At 37.4% G+C, this 19,643-nt stretch overlaps 1 protein-coding gene across 5 annotated transcripts in view; it reads right to left on the reverse strand.

The window, feature by feature from the left end:
• The window catches only part of CROT (carnitine O-octanoyltransferase), a 42,646-nt gene extending 23,014 nt beyond the window's left edge, over positions 1-19,632 (reverse strand). For 2 of the 5 annotated variants that reach the window (XM_007531925.3, XM_060196303.1), the window contains exons 1-5: positions 19,223-19,551; positions 14,843-14,972; positions 8,519-8,643; positions 4,219-4,400; positions 3,940-4,064 (exon numbers count right to left, since the gene is read on the reverse strand). In XM_007531925.3, coding sequence (XP_007531987.1) covers positions 3,940-4,064; positions 4,219-4,400; positions 8,519-8,643; positions 14,843-14,957 — 547 coding nt within the window. In that variant the 5' untranslated portion in view covers positions 14,958-14,972; positions 19,223-19,551. The other 3 variants (XM_016192054.2, XM_060196300.1, XM_060196302.1) reach the window with 3 other exon arrangements.
• Between the last annotated feature and the right edge of the window lie 11 nt (positions 19,633-19,643).

The following is a 19,643-nucleotide window of genomic DNA, read 5'->3' on the forward strand; positions in this document are numbered from 1 at the left end:
CACGGCTATTCCTTGGTCTCCTGTCTTTTAACACTAGTCTCTCCTAAATATATATATATATATATATATATATATATATATATATATATATTCTTCACACAACAGGTAAACTAACTTTTAAAATCTTATCACAACACCCTTTTTCTTGAAACTCACTAAAAGCATCCACGTTTCGCTAAATAGTCTGCAGTGAGTAGACTTAGACTCAGTGCAACAAACAAGTAGAAAGATCTAAAGAAGATACCATAAAATACATAATCAAATATTTTATACTCAGACCTAGACATCCTCCTCTCCTACCCTCTACTTCATCTCCCTCAATCATTTTAAGTCTATCCTTATCAGATAAAGAATTACAAAGGCTGGATAAAGGCAAGAGACTAACATACTTTAATGATGGCCTTTTTGTTCATTACCAAGCCACCCATCTCTGAGATTCTACTGAGGGAATCCTTGGATATAGATATGATGGGCCTAGACCTCTAACAGATCCCTCTCTCCACCATCACTGGTCATTTCCATTAGGAACAACATCATAAACCCTCTTGTGGTAATCTCCAGGATCTTGCCCTCACTGTAGAGCAGCAATGGTAGGGACTGCCCCACTCTCCAATAGGAGGCTGGGTCAACCTACTCTGCCACTAGAGGAAGTGCAGCCGAGAATGTTCCTATCTGTGAACGTGGACCAAAAACTCAGACTGACAAAGATGCAGAGGTTACACAGGCTCCTGTGCTAAACAGGAATATGTATCTGGGCCCTAGGTCAGATCAATGAGGTTTACAGTTAATGTTATTTATAAATTCCTCATATTTGGGAGTTACTCTCTGCCTTAATCCACTATTCTACTCCTATTCTCAACTCTGACACTATCTTCCCAGATAATACATTTAGTCCACCTTCATGTTCGCTATCAGGCTCAGATAAAAATTACTAATATCATAGGCTCCTTGGAATATATCTAAAATAGAGTTCCTAGCTTCCTCTCACATGAAGACCCCCTAGTTTGATCTGCTCTATTCCTACCTTTGGGGTCCTGTTTATTAAACAATTTATTCTGCTTTATATCTTACTGCCTTTTGGCCAAATTGCAGATACTACTATGTTGCCATCCTGACTTCCCTGGGCAGTTAACTTCACCAATGTGCCCTGGAACCTCACCTAGTCAGAGCTCTACCCCACTATGGAAAGACAGAAACAGGCTAGGGGTATAGATCAACCTGTCAATGCCCATGTCCAGTGGAGAAACAATTACAGAAGCTAGACCTTCTACTTCCTGTACTGTACCCCATAAAGAACTCTGGTCCATACTCCTAGAGAGGGATATAGAATAAGGAAGTTTCCAATGGAGGGGATGGGACATGGAACTCTGGCAGTGGGAACTGTGTGGAATTGTAACTCTTATCTTACAGTCTTGTCAATCATTATGAATCAATTTTTTTTTAATTAAGTCTTTTTTTTTTTTTTTACTGTACTAAAGAATGAACCTAGGACCTTGTGTATAAACCCTAGTCTACTGCTGAGTAGACTCACCAGGGTTAATTTTATTATTATTATTATTCCTAAACAATTCTCCTCTTTACCAAACAAACCAACAAAAATTGATGAACTACGGGAGTCGGATGGTAGCACAGTGGGTTAAGTGCACATGGCGCGAAGTGCAAGGATAGGCATAAGGATCCAGGTTCGAGCCCCTGGCTCCCCTCCTGCAGGAAAGTCGCTTCACAGGTGGTGAAGCCGGTCTGAAGGTGTCTATCTTTCTCTTCTCCTCCTCTCACCATTTCTCTATGTCCTGTCTAACAATGATGACATCAATAACTACAACAATAAAAAACAGTAAGAGCAACAAAAGGGAAAATAAATAAATATATTTTTAAAAACCTGATGAACTACAATAAGCCAGTAACAAAATAAAAAGTTCAAAAATCAAGACTGGGTCGTAACATATGTTGCAGTGTGCGAGGGCATAGGTTCTAACCTAAATATTTTTCTTTTAATTTAATTTTATTTATAAAGAGGAAACACTGACAAAACCATAGGGTACAACTCCACACAATTCCCATCACCAGAACTCCATATCCCATCCCTTCCCTTGATAGCTTTCCTATTCTTTAACCCTCCGGGAGTATGGACCCAAAGTCATTGTGGGATGCAGAAGGTGGAATGTCTGGCTTCTGTAATTGCTTCCCCCTGAACATGGGCGTTGACAGGTCAATCCATACTCCCCTAACCTAAATATTTTTAAAGATTTTATTTACTTATTAATGAGAAAGATAAGAAAAGAGAAAAAAGCATCACTCTGGTACATGTACTATCAGAGACTGAACTCAGGACCTCAAGCTTAAAAATCTAGTTTTATTCACTGCATCTCCTGGACCACAATAATTTTTTTTTTAAGTTTCCCAGTTCTTTAATTCTTTATGCTACTTGAATCCTCCATGTTGTATTCATTACTTTAAAAAAAATTACTTATTATCTCAGTTTTCTTCACATGACAGTAAGTTCAAAAACATAATAACCTAACAGCTTAAAACAAAGACCAGATGGAATCTCACCTGGTAGAGTACATATTATTATGTGTGAGGTCTGAGTTCAAGGCCCCAGTCCTCACCTACAAGGTGGAAGTTCCATGGGCAGTGGAGTAGTGCTATAGGTATCTTCCTTATCTCTGTCTGTCTCCCTCTTGACTTCTTTCTCTTAGATTCTATCAAAAGAAAGAACAAAAGTAAAAAAGAAAGAAGGGAGGGAAGAAGGCAGAAAGGAAGGAAAGAAGGGGAAAAAAAGACTTCTAGGAACAATGGAATCGTGCAGATACTAAGCCCTAGTAATAACCTTGGTGGCAATAAGTAAACAAACAGCTTAATCACTATGTCAAGAGGTACATTCTTAAATTAATGAATGCTCACTTTATATACCATAATTTATAAGGACTCCCCACCAAAGAATACATCTACATGATAAAAACTGAATTCAAAACCAGATCTACTGACATTAGTTTGTAACTGGCATGCATATTTTCTTTCTTTGCTGATATTCTCTTATCTATTTTCCTCTGCACATCATTTCTATTCACATTAATAACAAGGTTCTTTTGTTCAAATCTTTTACTTACAACACCAAAGTAAATGTGTGTAAGTTTGAGAACCGTAACTATCTAAAGCATCTAAAGAGACTCACAAGGAAGACTTGAGTTCTACATGAAAATAAACCTACAGTCCTCATACTAACTGGTCATACAACTGCTATTTGTAAGTAAGACTTTACATAGCAAATACACCCATTCATAACTACACTCATCAGAAATTATAAACTATTTTACCAAACCTGTAAGATAAAACTCTGAAGTAACTGAAAACCAGCAGTTACAACACAATTTTCTCTTTCAAAACATGCTAAGATACCAGCAGAAATCCACATTAAATTGACAGTAAAAGGTAGAAACCTTGACTAGTAAATCTCAATTCAGGTGCCTTTAAGACTGTCTCTTTCCTCAGAAAGAAAGGACATGGAAGAAAAGACATATATTAATAGAATGAAATGGGGCATGATTAGTACATAGAAGTAAACACATAGAAGTAAACACTCAGAAAATTTAGATGATAATAAGAGTAGAAATAGAATATAGAAATAAGAGTAGAAATAGAAATAAGGGCCATAGGCTACAGATTTTCTAACATTCTGAGATTCAAAGTCCTACTCTTTAACTAAACTTTAAATGCAACATAGCGTCAGATTTGTGTAGAAACAGTTTAGAAAATGCATTCCCTATGAAGTACTTCCAACTAAACAAAATTACTAAAAAGGTAAAGTTTATAGATTTTGATTACTTAAAACGCTGTAAAAAATAATCTTCAAAATAACATGTTTCACAATAGCACTATAGAAACTATAAAATGCCCCTAATTCCAATGCCTTTAAAAACATCTGTGCTTTTTACTTACCAGTCTTAAAATAATTCTTAATTGAATCTCTAGTTATTCCTGGAACCTTGCAGGTGGAAAACAGCATTCTGAACTGATTCATATCTAGAGGAGTATTTCCAACTTTATGAACAGGTATTTTTTCTCTAGTAAAACAAAACCAAAAACAAACAAAAAAGTGTTTTGATCAAACTAACAAATAACTGTAGTATTCACCCACAAACAAGCAAATTAAGATTCTCATCTTGCTATTAGAGATTTTGAATAAATCTGTTACTAAATTCACATAAGAATCCTTACTTTCTTAATAGCTGCCAGTAACTCAAGTTAAACCAAAGAACTAGACTCCCTCTTTCCAGTTGAGTGTTTTCCTTTGGAGGCCAGTAGTGTTCAGTATGAGCTGAAGGACCGGCAAAGTTGACATTTAGTTGTGATGGGATTCGCACATCCAAGTAGGCAACATTCAGCCACCATTCTTCTAGCTAAAAGAAATGAGAACATCAGCCTAAAGCTTTTGATAATACTTTGTATATATAACTATAATTATTCTCTTTTTTTCCTTGATATATTTATTTATATTAATGAGAGAGAAACAGAGTGGGGAGGAGAAACAGAACAGAACTCTGCTCTAGGGAGTCCGCGCGGTTGCACAGCGGGTTAAGCGCAGGTGGTGCAAAGCGCAAAGACTGGCCTAAGGATCCCGGTTCGAGACCCCAGCTCCCCACCTGCAGGGGAGTCGCTTCACAAGCGGAGAAGCAGGTCTGCAGGTGTCTATTCTTTCTCTCCTTCTCTCTGTCTTCCCCTCCTCTCTCCACTTCTCTCTGCCTATCCAACAACAACGACATCAATCATAACTACAACAATAAAACAACAAAGGCAACAAAAGGGGATAAATAATAAATATTAAAAAAAAAAATTCTGCTCTGTCTTATGGCAGTGTTAAGGACTGAATCTGGGACCTCAGAACCTCAGGCATGAAAATCTTTTGCATAAATATTGTGCTCTCTCCCCAGTCCAGTTGTTCTTTCTAAAGTACTCTTCAACATTTAAACAAAACATTTTCTTAAGCTGGGGGTATGGATCAACTTGTCAGTGCCCATGTCCAGCAGAAAAACTATTACAGAAGCTAGAATTCCTACTTTCTGCACACCCCTCCCCCAAAAGAATTTTGGTCTATACTCTCAGAGAGGTAAATGATAGGGTTCTGTACCCGAATTCCATCAGGACCCAAAAGGAGGAGTTTTATTTTTATACCATCACTGAAAAGGAAGCGAACATGCAAAACACCAGAAAAAGCCAGGCACTGTTTCTCTTATCTGAGAGAAGAGGAAAAAAGGAAAGCTACCCAAAAGTAGTAATAGGTGTAAGGGTGACTTAGAAAGGAAATGAAGGCAGGAAAATTGGGGGACAAAATGGAAAAATACATATATACATACAAATATATAGATAGTTATAGAATAAGTCTCTATCAATCACCTTGGGAGAACTACAGAAGTTTCCAATGGAGGGGATGGGGACACAAAACTCTGGTGGTGGGAATCGTATGGAAGTATAGGCCTATTATCATACAATTTTGTAAATCAATATTAAATTATTAATAAAAAATAAGGTTAAAACATATTTTCTTATTTTAAAATGTAATAAGACAAGAAAACACTGAAGTGTACCTTTTAACAGGCTATGTTAAAGTCACAAATGTCACAAAGTACTTATGTGTGTTTTTTTTCAAGTACTTGAGATACAAATACTCAAGTGCCTCACCAGGTAAAAACAATTATTACATAATTTACATTTTCCTATATAAAACAAATGATTCAGAAATACAAAAAAAATTTCAGTGGCCCTACAAATAATTCCAATTTTCAGACACTGCTTTGAAATTCATGCATAAATAGATCTCAACATATTGTTTGAAGAAATTAAAGTTCTAAATTTTACCTATCATAAATTTTATCTATTATTCAGAAAAAAGTATAGAAGTAGAAAAGACATAAGCTAAACAATAACATCAATACCTTTTATCCTAATTTAAAATAATTTAAAACTCATGGTCAAGAAAAAAGGAGTCTATAGTGTAAAATTCTTTATTGCATCACAGATATCACTGGCTGATGAAAACATGATAAAAATTGTTTAGCTTGCTTTTACTTTATTTATTTTAATTAAAAAAATTTTTTTAAGTATTTATTTATTTATTTATTTCCCTTTTGTTGCCCTTGTTGTTATTATTATTGTAGTTATTATTGCTATAGTTATTGATGTCATCCTTGTTGGATAGGACAGAGAGAAATGGAGAGAGGAGGGGAAGACAGAGAGGGGGAGAGAAAGCTAGACACCTGCAGACCTGCTTCACTGCCTGTGAAGCGACTCTCCTGCAGGTGGGGAGCCAGGGGCTTGAACGGGGATCTGTATCCAGTCCTTGTGCTTTGCACCACATGCACTTAACGCACTGCTACCCAACTGCTACCCAACTCCCAGCTTGCTTTTATTTTAAAACTAAACGATAATAACAATCATTTCTAGACTAACAACATTTCTTATTAATGAAAACTCATCCTCTGATTCACAGAAGGAAAATAAAGTCAATCCATCAGGAACATCAGCATAAGGCCTCTCGTGCATCACTCCAGGAAGATGTCCTCCCTATAAAGCAACAACGGGAGGAACAGCTACACTGTCTGAAAGGAATCTGGGTCATCCTACCCTGCCACTCAAGGAAGATTGGTCCAGAAATGAGTGCAGCCTAGAATGTTTCCATCTGTGACCATAAACTGCAAGCTCAGATTGACAGGGATTCAGAAGTTACACGGGCTCTTGTGCTAAATATAAATATATATGGGCCCTGGGTCAGGTTGATGGGGATAAACAGTTAATTTTATTTATGAATTTTCTTCTTCAAGATTAGGAGCTACTCTCTGCCCTGATCCAACTTTGTAGCCCTATTCTCAACTCTGACACCATCTTCTTAGACAATATTTTTGTATAACTCCATGATAGCTATCAAACTCCAGCAAAAACTATGAAACTACTCAAGCAAGAAAAAAAAAAGTCATAAGCCCCTAGGGACATACCTAGGTTAGACTTCCTCACTTCTTTCCACCCTAAAGTCCCAATTCTCATTTGCTCTATTCTTACTTTTTGTCCCTGTTCATTAATCATTTTGTCCTGTTTTCTATCTTTCCACCAAGTTGCAGGTGATAACATTATTCTATCCTGACTTTTCTGGGAAGACAATCTCACCAAAGTATCATGGAACCTCATTTCTCCCTACCTCACTAAGAAAAGACAGAAACAGGCTGGGGGTATGGATCCATGTCCAGCGAAGAAGCAATTACAGAAGCCAGACCTTCCACCTTCTGCACCCCAAAAAGAATTTTGGTTCATATTCCCAATGGGGACGAAGAGAAGGGGGGAAATCGATCAGAGGGCTCTGAACTCCAACTCCATCAGGACCCAGAGAGAGAAGAGGAAAAAGGAAGGACATTAAGTAGTAATAGGTGTAGGTGTGACTTGGAAAGGAAGAGAAAACAGAAAAATGGGACATAGAAAAAATGAACAAATATATACAAATATAAATAGTTATAGAAATAATAGTCAGCTCATATCTGTGACATTGGAAGAACAACTGTAGTTCCCAATGAAGGGAATGGGGACACAGAACTCTGGTTGTGGGGACAGGTGAAATCATATACCCCTGTTATCTTATAATTTGTATATCAATATTAAATCACTCATAAAATGAAAACAAATAAGTAAAAACACAACCATAAAATTAAGTCAGTGAGCCAACATCAAAAAACAAGGCTCCTTGTGAAATTAAGATTCTCAATTATACCTATAATTCCTCTAACTGAAACGGAATACTCACTCTCTATTTCAATTTTTTTTAATATTTATTTTCCCTTTTGTTGCCCTTGTTTTTTTTTTTTGTAGTTATTATTGTTGTTGTTACTGACATCGTCATTGTTAGATAGGACAGAGAGAAATGAAGAGAGGAGGGGAAGACAGAGAGAGAGGGGGAGAGAAAGATAGACACCTGCAGACCTGCTTCACCGCCTGTGAAGCGACTCCCCTGCAGGTGGGGAGCCGGGTGCTCAAACCAGGATCCTAACACCAGTCCTTGTGCTTTGAACCAACTGCGCTTAACCCACTGCACTACCGCCTGACTTCCCCCATTTCAATTTTTTTAATGACCCTTTTCCCCCACATACTATTTAAGTATTTCTACATCACTGGTTTGACATATCTATTTCAGTTTGGATTTTTATCAAGCTATCATTATATGGAAGAAAAACCTTTTTTTCCATGTATGTCTATAGATTATTTGTATCAAAGATAACAAGGAGTATCTAACAAAAAATAATTTCTGAGCCTCATTCCAGAGAAACTGAGTCAGAACTAATAATCCCAAGAAATACGCATTTTAACAAGCTTAAAAATTCTCCCAGCTCCCTAGAGCAAGTAATTCATTCTTTTGAATGACAATATTGACAACAATGGTTAGGATTTCTACAGTAATAATTTTAAAATGAGAGCTATAGACATTTTTATTTTTAATTTTTAAGCATTATAATAATTAAAAGTACAATCACATAAATACCCAATTTCTTTTTCCTTTTGCCCTTTCAAGTAATTTCTGGTGTAATTTTTCTCCAATGCCTTTTTTAAAATTTTGGACAATTTCTTCAGTTCTCTTGTATTCTTCTTTATTTGCAAACGGCTTCACTATAAAGAGAAAATATGCATTAAAATCTGTAGACATAAGATCTCCAATTTATCTCAACTACTAGCACATAAACTTGAGAATTACATAAAATTTGTTACATATGCATTAATATCATAGCAATCTTATAAACTGTACTAGAATTTACACCATGAAAGTAGATCCAAAGCAGCAATGTAAAATACTATAAAAAAGAAAACAATGGGTATTATGTAACCTGTGAACAGCATGTATTTTGTTGTTTTTTGTTTTCTGTTTGTTTTTTGTTTGGGGGGTTATCACTGGGGCTTGGTGCTGCTCGACTGCTCTCAATGGCCTTTTTTTTCTTCTTTTCTATCATATTTGGTTAGACGGGGAGAAATTGTAGGCGGGGTTGAAAGGGTGAGAGAAAGATAGACATCTGCAGAACAGCTTCCCAGACTGTGAAGTGTCTCCCCTGTATGTGGAAAGTGGGGGCTTAAACCCAGGTCCTTGCACATGGTAATGTGTACACTCAGTTGGGTGTGTCATGGTCCAGCCCCTGAACAGCATGTTTTGAAAACTTATTATTTTTTAATTGTGATTTTAAAATTATAAGATAATAGGGGTATAGTTCCATACCCTTCCAACCACCAGAGTTTTGTGTCCCTATTCCTCTCATTGGAAGCTGCATTAGTTCTCCCAAGATCACAGATATGGTTGACTATTATTTCTATAACAATCTATCTATATTTCTATCTATACTTGCCCATTTTATCTATGATCCTGCCTTCTCTTCCTTTCTTTTTTTAAATTTTTTATATGTATTTATTTATTTTTATTATATATTTTACCTTTTGTTGCCCTTGTTTTTTTATTGTTGTAGTTATTATTGCTGCTGTTGTTGTCATCATTGTTGGATAGGACCGAGAGAAATGGAGAGAGGAGGGGAAGACAGAGAGGGGGAGAGAAAGATAGACACCTGCAGACCTGCTTCACCACTTGTGAAGCGACTCCCATGCAGGTGGGAAGCCAGGGGCTCAAACTGGGATCCTTCTGCCAGTCCTTGCGCTTTGCGCCAAGTGCGCTTAACCCGCTGCACTACCAGAGGGGCTCCCCTTCTTTTCCTTTCTAAGTCATACCTACTACTTCTGATTGTGTCCCTTTCTCTCTCCCTCTCTCTCTTTCCCTTTTCTCTCTTTCTGAGTCCTGATGGAATTGGAGTTCAGAGCCCTCTAGTCATCTTCCCCTAACATTTACCCCTCTGGGAGTATGGAGTAAAATTATAAAAATAACTTTATAATCATTCTAAATAGAGTCAAAATGACAAAGACAGGATGAAGACTGGACTACTATCTAGCTGTCAGTCCAACATGAAAGTACACACTGTTTAGAAAGAGTCTTTTGCAAAATAATTACATGAATTGATTCTCATGCCTGAGGCTTCATAGTCCCAGGTTCAACCCTGGGCACAACTATTACATTTGAGCAGTACTCTGGTAAAATAAATATTAAATTAAGTTAATATATTAATATATACATTGTTTAGTCATGAGTAATAAAAATTAAGTCATCTTTAAGCCACTTGCAGTGGGGAAGACTCAAGTAGTAAAGCAAGGCTCCAGGTGTCTCTCTCCTTCCTTTCTCCACCTTCCCTTTCAATTTCTATGTCTCTAACCAAAATAGATGAATAAATAAAATGTTTATTTAAAATATTTAAAGCAGTGGGGAGAATACAGGTCCATGAAGGATGATAAATGGCATAGTGGGGGTTGTATTGTTAAATGGGAAACTGGGGAATGTTATGCATGTGCAAACTATTGTATTTACTGTTGAATGTAAAACATTAATTCTCCAATAAAGAAATAAATTTTAAAAAATAAAAATAAATAAATATTTAAAGTAATAATGGTAAGGATAGCCCCAGTCTCTGAAGGGAGGCTGGAGATATCCTGCCCTGCCACTCGAAAAAGACTGGTCCTGAAATGAGTGCAGCCTGCCATGTTCCTCAGATGTGAGCATGAGTTTAAGCTTAGACCAATAGGGACTTAGAGGTTTCACAGGCTCTGGCGCTAAATATATATATGCGCCTTGGAGCAGGTGGATAGAGGTAAATAGTTAATTTCAGCCACAGATTTTTTTTTTTCAAGAACAGGAGCTACTCTGTGCCCTAATCCAACTTTCTAGCCCCTTTCTCTACTCTCACACCATTTTCTTAGGCAGTATTCTTATGCAGCCTCAGGCTAGCTACCAAACTCAAGCAAAACTACCATAGTTTTATGCCCTCAGGAAAATGCCTAAAATGGTTTTCCCTAGCTTTCTTCTACCCTACAACCCCTAACCTCATCTGTTCTAATCCTATTTTTTGGTTCCTGTTCACTAACCATTTTGTCTCAACTTAGGTCATGTCACCTTCCAAACATCAATGCTAACATGACTCCACCCCAACTTCTCTGGGCAGATGACTTCACCAATGTTGCATCTACAGAACTCTGGTCCACTAGGGAGAAATAGAAACAGCCTGGGGGGCGGGTTTGACCCATCAGTGCTCATGCTCAGAGGAAAAGCAGTTACAGAAGTCATAACTCCTACCTTCTGCTCCCCAAAAGCAACCTTGATCCATTCTCCCAGTGGGGAAGAAGTGATAGGATAAAGATAAGAGGGCTCTGAACTCCAGCTCCATCAGCACCCAGAGAGACAGAAGGAAAAGGAGAGGGACATATAAAGGTAGTTATGTTGTCATGAGTGGCCTGGAGGGAAAGAGAGGATTGAATCAGAAAGCAGAGGGGCAACTATGTATAAAGGTGGACAGTTGTGGAGAAGATGGTTGGCCCATGTCTACAACCTTAGGAGAACTGTGGTGGATTGCAGTGGGGTGACTAAAGATTCAGAACTCTGGTGATGGGAATGGTATGGATTCAAACCCCTGTCAACATGTAATTCTGTAATATAAAAATAAATTTTAAAATATATATATATATAAATAAATTTTAAAAAATTAAACCATCTTTCAACTTTATTCAACTAGTCTATATACTGAATGGCATACTATGCATATAAATTTAAGTGTAAGGTCTGACCACAGCAGTTCACAGCCAAAAATTCTTTTTTTTTTTTTTTTTTTTTTTTGCTTCCAGCATTTTTCCTGGGGCTCAGTGCCTACACTATGAATTCACTGCTCCTAGAGGCCTTTTTCTCACTTTTGTTGTTGCCCTTGTTGTTGTTGTTATTGTTGTCATTGCTGTTGTTGTTAGATAGGACAGAGAGAAATCGAGAGGAAAAGACAGAGGGGGAGAGAAAGACAGACACCTGCAGACCTGCTTCGCTTCACTGCCTGTGGACTTTCAAACTGGGGTAAACTGAGACCGAAACAGAACCACTTAAGCCACATTCACCCTTGTATCGAGCTCCTTTTACAATCTACAAAGCCAGAAAACTTCTTGTTTAGTTATATATTTATTTATATGAAGAGGAACACACAGAGAAAGAGACAGGCACAGCACTGTGCAGCTCTGGCTAATGGTGGTACTGGGATTGAACCAGAGCCTCAGGCATGAAAGTCTTTAGCAAAACCATTATGCTGTCTCCCCAGTCAAAGCAGGGAACTTTTATCCAATGCTAGTAGAAATTCTGAGGTTTAGTCTGAAAAAGAGAGCCAGAAAAGTCCACACTGAAAAAAAGGATTACATTACATGTATATAAGGAAATACTGAGTCCTCTGGCTCCCTTCTCCTACTCAATTACCAGAACGCTAGCATTCAGGCTTATGTTCTCTAAACAAAAAGTGAGAAGAGTTCTCTTTAGGGAAACTGGTCAACCCCCAGCCTCATATGTGCCAGAGTGTGCTCGTTCTCCCTTCCTTGTATTAATAAATAAACCTTTTTTTTTAATGACAAGGACACAACAAGAAAGTTTTTTGAAAAGATTAGTGATCTCAAAAATAAAGAGATCAAAAAGGGACATGTACTACTAGTGAAAAGGAAACTCTAAAAATTTACTATAGAAGGACCTAGAGCCAAGTAACAGATGTTCCTAAAAGAAAGCAAAGAACCAAGGAGAAAGCTGTCACAGAAAAAAGCATCCTAAATATGTTCGAGAACTGAAAAGCATCACTTTTTAAACTAAAAGAACTCACTGAATGTTCAGAAAGATTAAACAAAAACCTATATGTCAAGCATATCACTGAGAAATTCATAATGTAAGAATGAACATAAATGTTTCAAAATATGTTCAGAGTGTAAACAACAACAGGACACTTTTATATTCTTTATGGAAACAACAGAGTAGAATCAGACTTCAAAAGGAATAGTACCTTCAGACTTCTTAAAAAATATAATTTCCAACTCAAGATATAGTCAGCCAATCAATCAAGAAATAAGATAAAATATATTTTTAAGTCTTAAATTATTTTTCTTCCCACACATATTCAAGTAGCTACTAAAGATGTACTATACCAAAATAATGGAAGAAAAAGAGGAAGGCACAGAGTTCAGGCATCAAGGAGTCAAAAGAAGAGAGGATAGAGAACTGTCAGAATGATGGTCAAAATTTCTATATACAAATGAGTCAGAGGAAAGAGGATTGAAGCAAACAATCCCATTAACATTTGAACCCAAAAGATAAAATACCTTAGAGTAAATCTAACAAAGGAGGTAAAAGACTTTTACATGAAAACTATAGGACATTGTTAAAAGAAACAGAGGGCAACATAAAGAAATGGAAGAACTTTGATTGTTCATGGATTAGAAGAATAAATACCATTAAAATGGCTGTGTTACCAAAAGCAATCTATAGATACAAAGTAATCTCTATCAAATCCCAATGACACATGTCAAGGAAACTGAACAACTTGTTCAAAGTGGGTAGAACCATTAAAAAACAAACAAACAAACAAACAAAAAAACAAACAAAAAACCAGCACAAATAGCCCAACTACTCATGAGAAAGAGGAATGGCAGCATCACACTCCCCAATTTCAGTTTATGCTGCAATCCCTTCAGTTTATACTTAAAAAAAAAAACACATAGATCAGTGAAATAGGAGAGAGAGGCCAGAAACAAACCCATACAAACACATACAGGCCAAGACATATCCAGTGGCAAAAAGAAGGCCTGGTCAACAAATGGTACTGAGAGAATTAGACAGTCACATGTAGAAAAATGAAACTTGATTACCATTTAACACCATATACCAAAATTAAATTTAAAAATGGATCAAATACCTGATGTTAGACCTGAAACTATAAAATATAACAGTGAAACACTTTAGGATCTTAACATCAAAGATGTGTTTGGAGACCCAACCCCATGGGCAAGTGAAACTAAAACTAAATTAAATAAATGTGACTACATCAAACTAAAATGCTTCCACATACTGAAAGCAAATTCCACAAGGATAAACAGGCAACCAAGCAAGGGGAAAAAGATATTTGCACAACACATATGACAAGCAGTTGATATCAAACAAACATCTGTAAACAACTCATACAGCTCAACAAAAGAAAAGGAATCAATTTTAAAAAATGGGCAAAAGATAAGAATCGATGATTTTTAAGGAAGAGACACACATGGCCCACAGTAATACAAAGAAATGCTTCACTTCACTCATCATTAGAGAAATAAAAAATTAAAACTATGTTGATGGGCTGGGGAGACAACATAAGGCCTATAAAAAAGATTTTCTTGGGAGTCTGGTAGTAGCGCATCGGGTTAAGCACAGGTGGCTCAAAGCACAAGGGGCCAGCTTGAGGATCCCTGTTCAAACCCCCGGCTCCCCACCTGCAGGGGAGTTGCTTCAGAGGCGGTGAAGCAGGTCTGCAGGTGTCTATCTTTCCTGTGTCTTCCCCTCCTCTCTTAATTTCTCTCTGTCCTATCCAAGAACGATGACATCAATAACAACAATAATAACTACAACAACAACTTTAAAAAAGGGCAACAAAAAGGAAATAAATATTTTTTTAAAAGTTTTTATGTATGGGGCAGGTCTAAGGTTCAATCAGTCCCTTGTATTACTATAAAAATCAAAACAAACAAACATGAACACATTGATATTCCATCTCACACTGTTGAGAATGGTCTATAGCAACAAAAATAACCCAGAGAGAAAGAAAATTTGGAGTATTCAAAGAATGCTTTTAATTAACATGAGCACAGAGGAAGAAGCAATTAGATTCTTTCCTATTTCTAAACATTTCAGTTTTCTAAGTTACTAACAAATTAGTATATACAGAAATTACAAACATACCTGCTGCAAGGTATTTGTTTAATGATTCTTCAAGTGAAGGAACAGGCAGTGATGGCAGAGAATCCTGGTACTGAAATGTTCGCTCTTCAGTTGATTTAGCCAACTGGTTTTCCATGACTCAATCACTAAACTAAAGGAAAAAAAGACAGCTTTATATATGCTCATTTGAATCATTAAATCAATAAGGATCACAGTATATCTAGGACTTGGCCCCAGTTCTTAACTCATAAACTTGTCAGAAAAAAAAAAATCTTTCAAAAAAAAAAGTATAGATTCAAAGTTATAGAAGTCAAAATGTGATCAGTGGGATCAGTATAATTAATATTCATTGAGCACCTGCTATTTGCCAAGTGCTGTTGTATTGCAAATTATGTGCTTTTCCCTAAACTTCATATTATCTTACAGGTGATATTTATTGTATTTTGACATACAAAGAAAGAAAACAAACCCAGAATTGATAACTTGTGTAAGGTCACACCAATTAACTCAGATCAGTTTAATCATAATCTTTCTGTTACACAAAGGCTTCCAAATAAGGAGTGAGAGCTAAGATCCATAGAAAAGGATATTGAACTGAAAACATTTTGAAGAACAAAGTATGGAAGAGTGATTTAACAGAAGAGTTAGAAAATATTACAGAATACGTCAATCATATGGCAAACTGTTGTAAGTTAAACTTATACATAGTTTAAGGGCTACAAAATGGTCTCAACTATTATCAAAATAATCTTGAATATTTTCCACAAAAATACTAAGTATCAACAGAAAATCCAAACTAACTCAAAATGTGAACGTGAAGAGTTAATGAAAAATAAGCTTTTCTCAGGAAAGCCTTTGTAAATTAAAAAATACATGAAGGGGTGTCTGGCGGTAGCGCAGCGGGTACAAGGGCAACAAAACGGGAAAAATAGCCTCCAGGAGCAGTGGATTTGTAGTGCAGGCACCGAGCCCCAGGAATAACCCTGGAGGCAAGAAAAAAAAAAAATACATGAAGATACCAACTGAGAAATCAAGGAATACTAGTAAGAATTTATCTCTTTAAATACTAGTTTGTAAAACTAATAGCAAAGTCAAACAAAACATTCCATTTAGAGAAGGTTAGAAAACAAAACATTGGGTGTCAGGCTGTGGCGCAGCGGGTTAAGCGCAGGTGGCGCAAAGCACAAGGACCGGCATAAGGATCCCGGTTCGAACCCCGGCTCCCCACCTGCAGGGGAGTCGCTTCACAGGCGGTGAAGCAGGTCTGCAGGTGTCTTTCTCTCCTCCTCTCTGTCTTCCCCTCCTCTCTCCATTTCTCTCTGTCCTATCCAACAACGACAACAACAATAATAACTACAACAATAAAACAACAAGGGCAACAAAAAGGGGAATAAATAAATAAAATAAATATAAAAAAAAGGAAAAGAAAACAAAACATTATCAAACAGCAAAGGTGCAGGACAGACTACTTTCAGCCAATATTCTTTCTCCTTAACCAAAAAAGCTGGGATTACCACCACACACCCGTATCTTTCTGACCTTCACTTGGAGCCTAGTACTTGGAGCTTTACGATCTGTTATCTCCATGTCATGTCCTTATCATGGACAACATGTGTTCTCCCAGTGTTTTTTCTCCTTTCACTATCTAACAGGTGGTGCTAACTAGAACAGTAGCTTGACAAAGCCAAATACAAAAACCATGTGTTGAGACTGTTAGAATCTTGCTGCTAGCTCTAGACTTTTCCTCTAGAGTAGGGGTGGGGAACCTTTTTTGTCCTACCGTGGGCCATTTGGATATTGATGACATTATTCTCAGGACATACAAAACTATCAGCTTAAAAAAATAACACTTTGGGGGGAGCGGGTAGTAGCTCAGTGGGTTAAGCACACACGGTGCAAAGTGCAAGGACCCGCTCAAGGACTGTCATATGATCCCGGGTGGAGCCCACTCCCCACCTGCAGGGAGGTCGCTTCACAAGTGGTGAAGCAGGTCTGCAGGTGTCTATCTTTCTCTCTTCCTTTCTATCTTCCCCTCCTCTCTCGATTTCTCTCTGTCCAACAACAATAAAATAACAACAATAAAAATAACAAGGGCGTCAAGAAGGGCAACAAAATGGAAAAATGGCCTTCAGGAGCAGTGGATTCGTAGTGCAGGCACCGAGCCCCAGCAATAACCCTGGAGGCAAAAAAAAAAAAAAGCACTTTTAAGTTGCTATGAAAAAAGCTCTTAGGCTTACTGAATTTTAAGACCTACCTGCAATTGCCTTGGCAGAGCCAGACCAGATGACTCCTGCCTGTAAGAACAACTCTGCCCAAGTTCTAGAGGTATGGAAAGGAAAACTTTGAAATTCATGTCATCTTATTTATTTATTTATTTATTTATTTATTTATTTATTTTGGCTACCAAGGCTATTACTAGGGATCAATGCCTGCATAATGGATCACCACTCCCAGAGGTTGTTTTTCCTTTTTATTATTTCTTCTCTTTTTAAGTAATTAATTGATCATTTAATTTTTACTTGACAGGACAGGCAGAAATTGAGAGGGAAGGGGGCAATTGGAAGGGAGAGACACACCCACAGATCTGCTGTCCAGCTAGTCAAGATTCTCCCTTGCAGGTGGAAAGGGGGGGGGAGGTTAAGGGTGGGGGGGTTCAGATCCCCATCCTTGTGCATGGGGATCAATGTGTGTGCTCAACCAGGTGTGTCACCATTCAGCCCCTCATGCCATTGTATTTTCAGCTTTCTTAGAGCAGGAAAGTTTAGCTAATAGCAAAAATCTAAAACAAACAAACAAAACACACACACATAAATTAAGTTTAACAGATCTCATAGCTCCTGCTTTTTTCCCATCATAATTTGGCTGCATTTGACTTTGGCCATAACTTTCAGTCTGATGGAAATATAGATTTACGTCCAAATGGAAACCCCACCAATTTCTAGTCATGTGCCTTGGAGGCAACAGGTTTTAATTTAATTACTTTATCTCTAGAGAAGATAGAGTTGTTAATTTTTTAGTGCCTGCAAGGACACATTATAAAGTAAAATTAAAGACAACTATATTATGCTAGCAAGAATTTCTGAGTGTCCCTCAAGATTCAACTTACTCTCATCTCTAGAAACTGTGATAGGAGACTATCACCTCAGATAGAATTAGGGCTTTTTTTTTTTTTTTTAAATAAAAATACATATTAACATAAAACCAAGAGATCATCCAGGTGGGCCTAAGGTAATCAATCACTTGAGCCTTCAGGAGCAAAGAAATGTTCTCTAGCTGGTGGTAGATGAGTCAGGAAGATTAAATGCATGAAAAAGACAAGAAGTACTATTTGATTTTTGAAGATCTTGGCAGTCTCGTGGAACTGAAAGAAACTCAAGCTGACAGTCAAAAAAAGGGAGGGGTGCTACAGTACTATGAAACTGAATTCTGCCAATAATCTTCATAAGCCTGGAGGTAGATTGTGCCTTAGCACTTTCAAAAGACTCCAAATATTCAGAAACCATCATTTCAGCTTTGTGAGATCGTAAGCAGAATTTCCAGCTAAACCTACTCAAACTTCAGGTCTGTGGAAGCTATGAGATAATAAATTTGAGGTTTCCTGTTAAAAGTTTGTGACAAAGTGTCATGGCAACAACAGGAAACTAATACATATATATAGTAAAAATAACAAAGTTTATGTTTTGTATAAACATACTTATATATACATATGCACAGTTATTTATATTTGTTTATATACAGTTTAAAACATAAATATAATTTAGTATAAATATATGTAAAATAGTACCTTCCAACACTACCTATTTCATACCCATTACAGTTTTAACTCACCAGCAGGTACACACTGTAAGGATAAATATCAGATTCTTTCACTGAGAATTTTTTTAATCCTCCACCACAACGATGAAATTAAATATTCCAGTATTTGCATTCAGAAAATGATGACGCTGAGCTTCCTAGCAGTAGTAAAACATAAACTCAAGTAGAGAAGAGAGTCAGTAACTAACACGTAGACCATATATTTCTCTATATCGATACATGTTATATGGTCTGCATATTGTTATGATTTTCATAGCTGTCATACACCCATAAAGCAAGATGAGCCATTAGAGCTGCCATTAGGGCTGCCAGTAGCCTGTTTCAATAATTTTATTTGTGATCATAGGAATTTAAACGGGGCTTAGTGACTTAGAAGGAAGAAATAAGCTTAACAAAAAATTGCAGGGGGGGGGGGAAACTGATGAAAGATGGAGAGCAGAAAATTTCAGGGCCGAAAGCCCCAAGACCCAAACTTTTAGAAATCACAGCAAACACACACACAACTCATCTCCTTGAGAGCAGGATAATCATTGCTATAGTATTAACAAAGCATGCTCTTCCATTCGGGCCACTAAATAAATGTACCTTCAGGTTTGTATAGCCCTTAGAAGCCCGGTCCAGGACGACAACAAGTTCAAAACTTAGTTCTTGAGACCTTGAAGGCTCCTCCCACAAGCAAAAGATAGCTGCTCACTCAAGAGGCCAAACGAAGAAAAAGAAACACAACCAAGCACAATGCCCGAGTTGACCGGCAACCATGCAACTTCTCCAGATGCCTGATGACACAACAGCGCCAAGTTCAGACACCTCCGCCCTTCTACACAAAACTTTGCTTCCCCTAGCCTGAGAACTGCAAAAGCGAAGTGAGAGGGAGCTCGGCCCCTAGTCGGACTTCAGGGCCTTTCCCCCTAACCTTTTACCGAATCCGCAGCCACTGACAGCCCCGCCCGCCAGCTCTTTCCGGACCGCAAAGGAGCGGAATTGGATAGGAGCATTCTTGAGTCCC

Source organism: Erinaceus europaeus, chromosome 8, assembly GCF_950295315.1.
Source record: "Erinaceus europaeus chromosome 8, mEriEur2.1, whole genome shotgun sequence".
NCBI classification, from domain to species: domain Eukaryota; kingdom Metazoa; phylum Chordata; class Mammalia; order Eulipotyphla; family Erinaceidae; genus Erinaceus; species Erinaceus europaeus.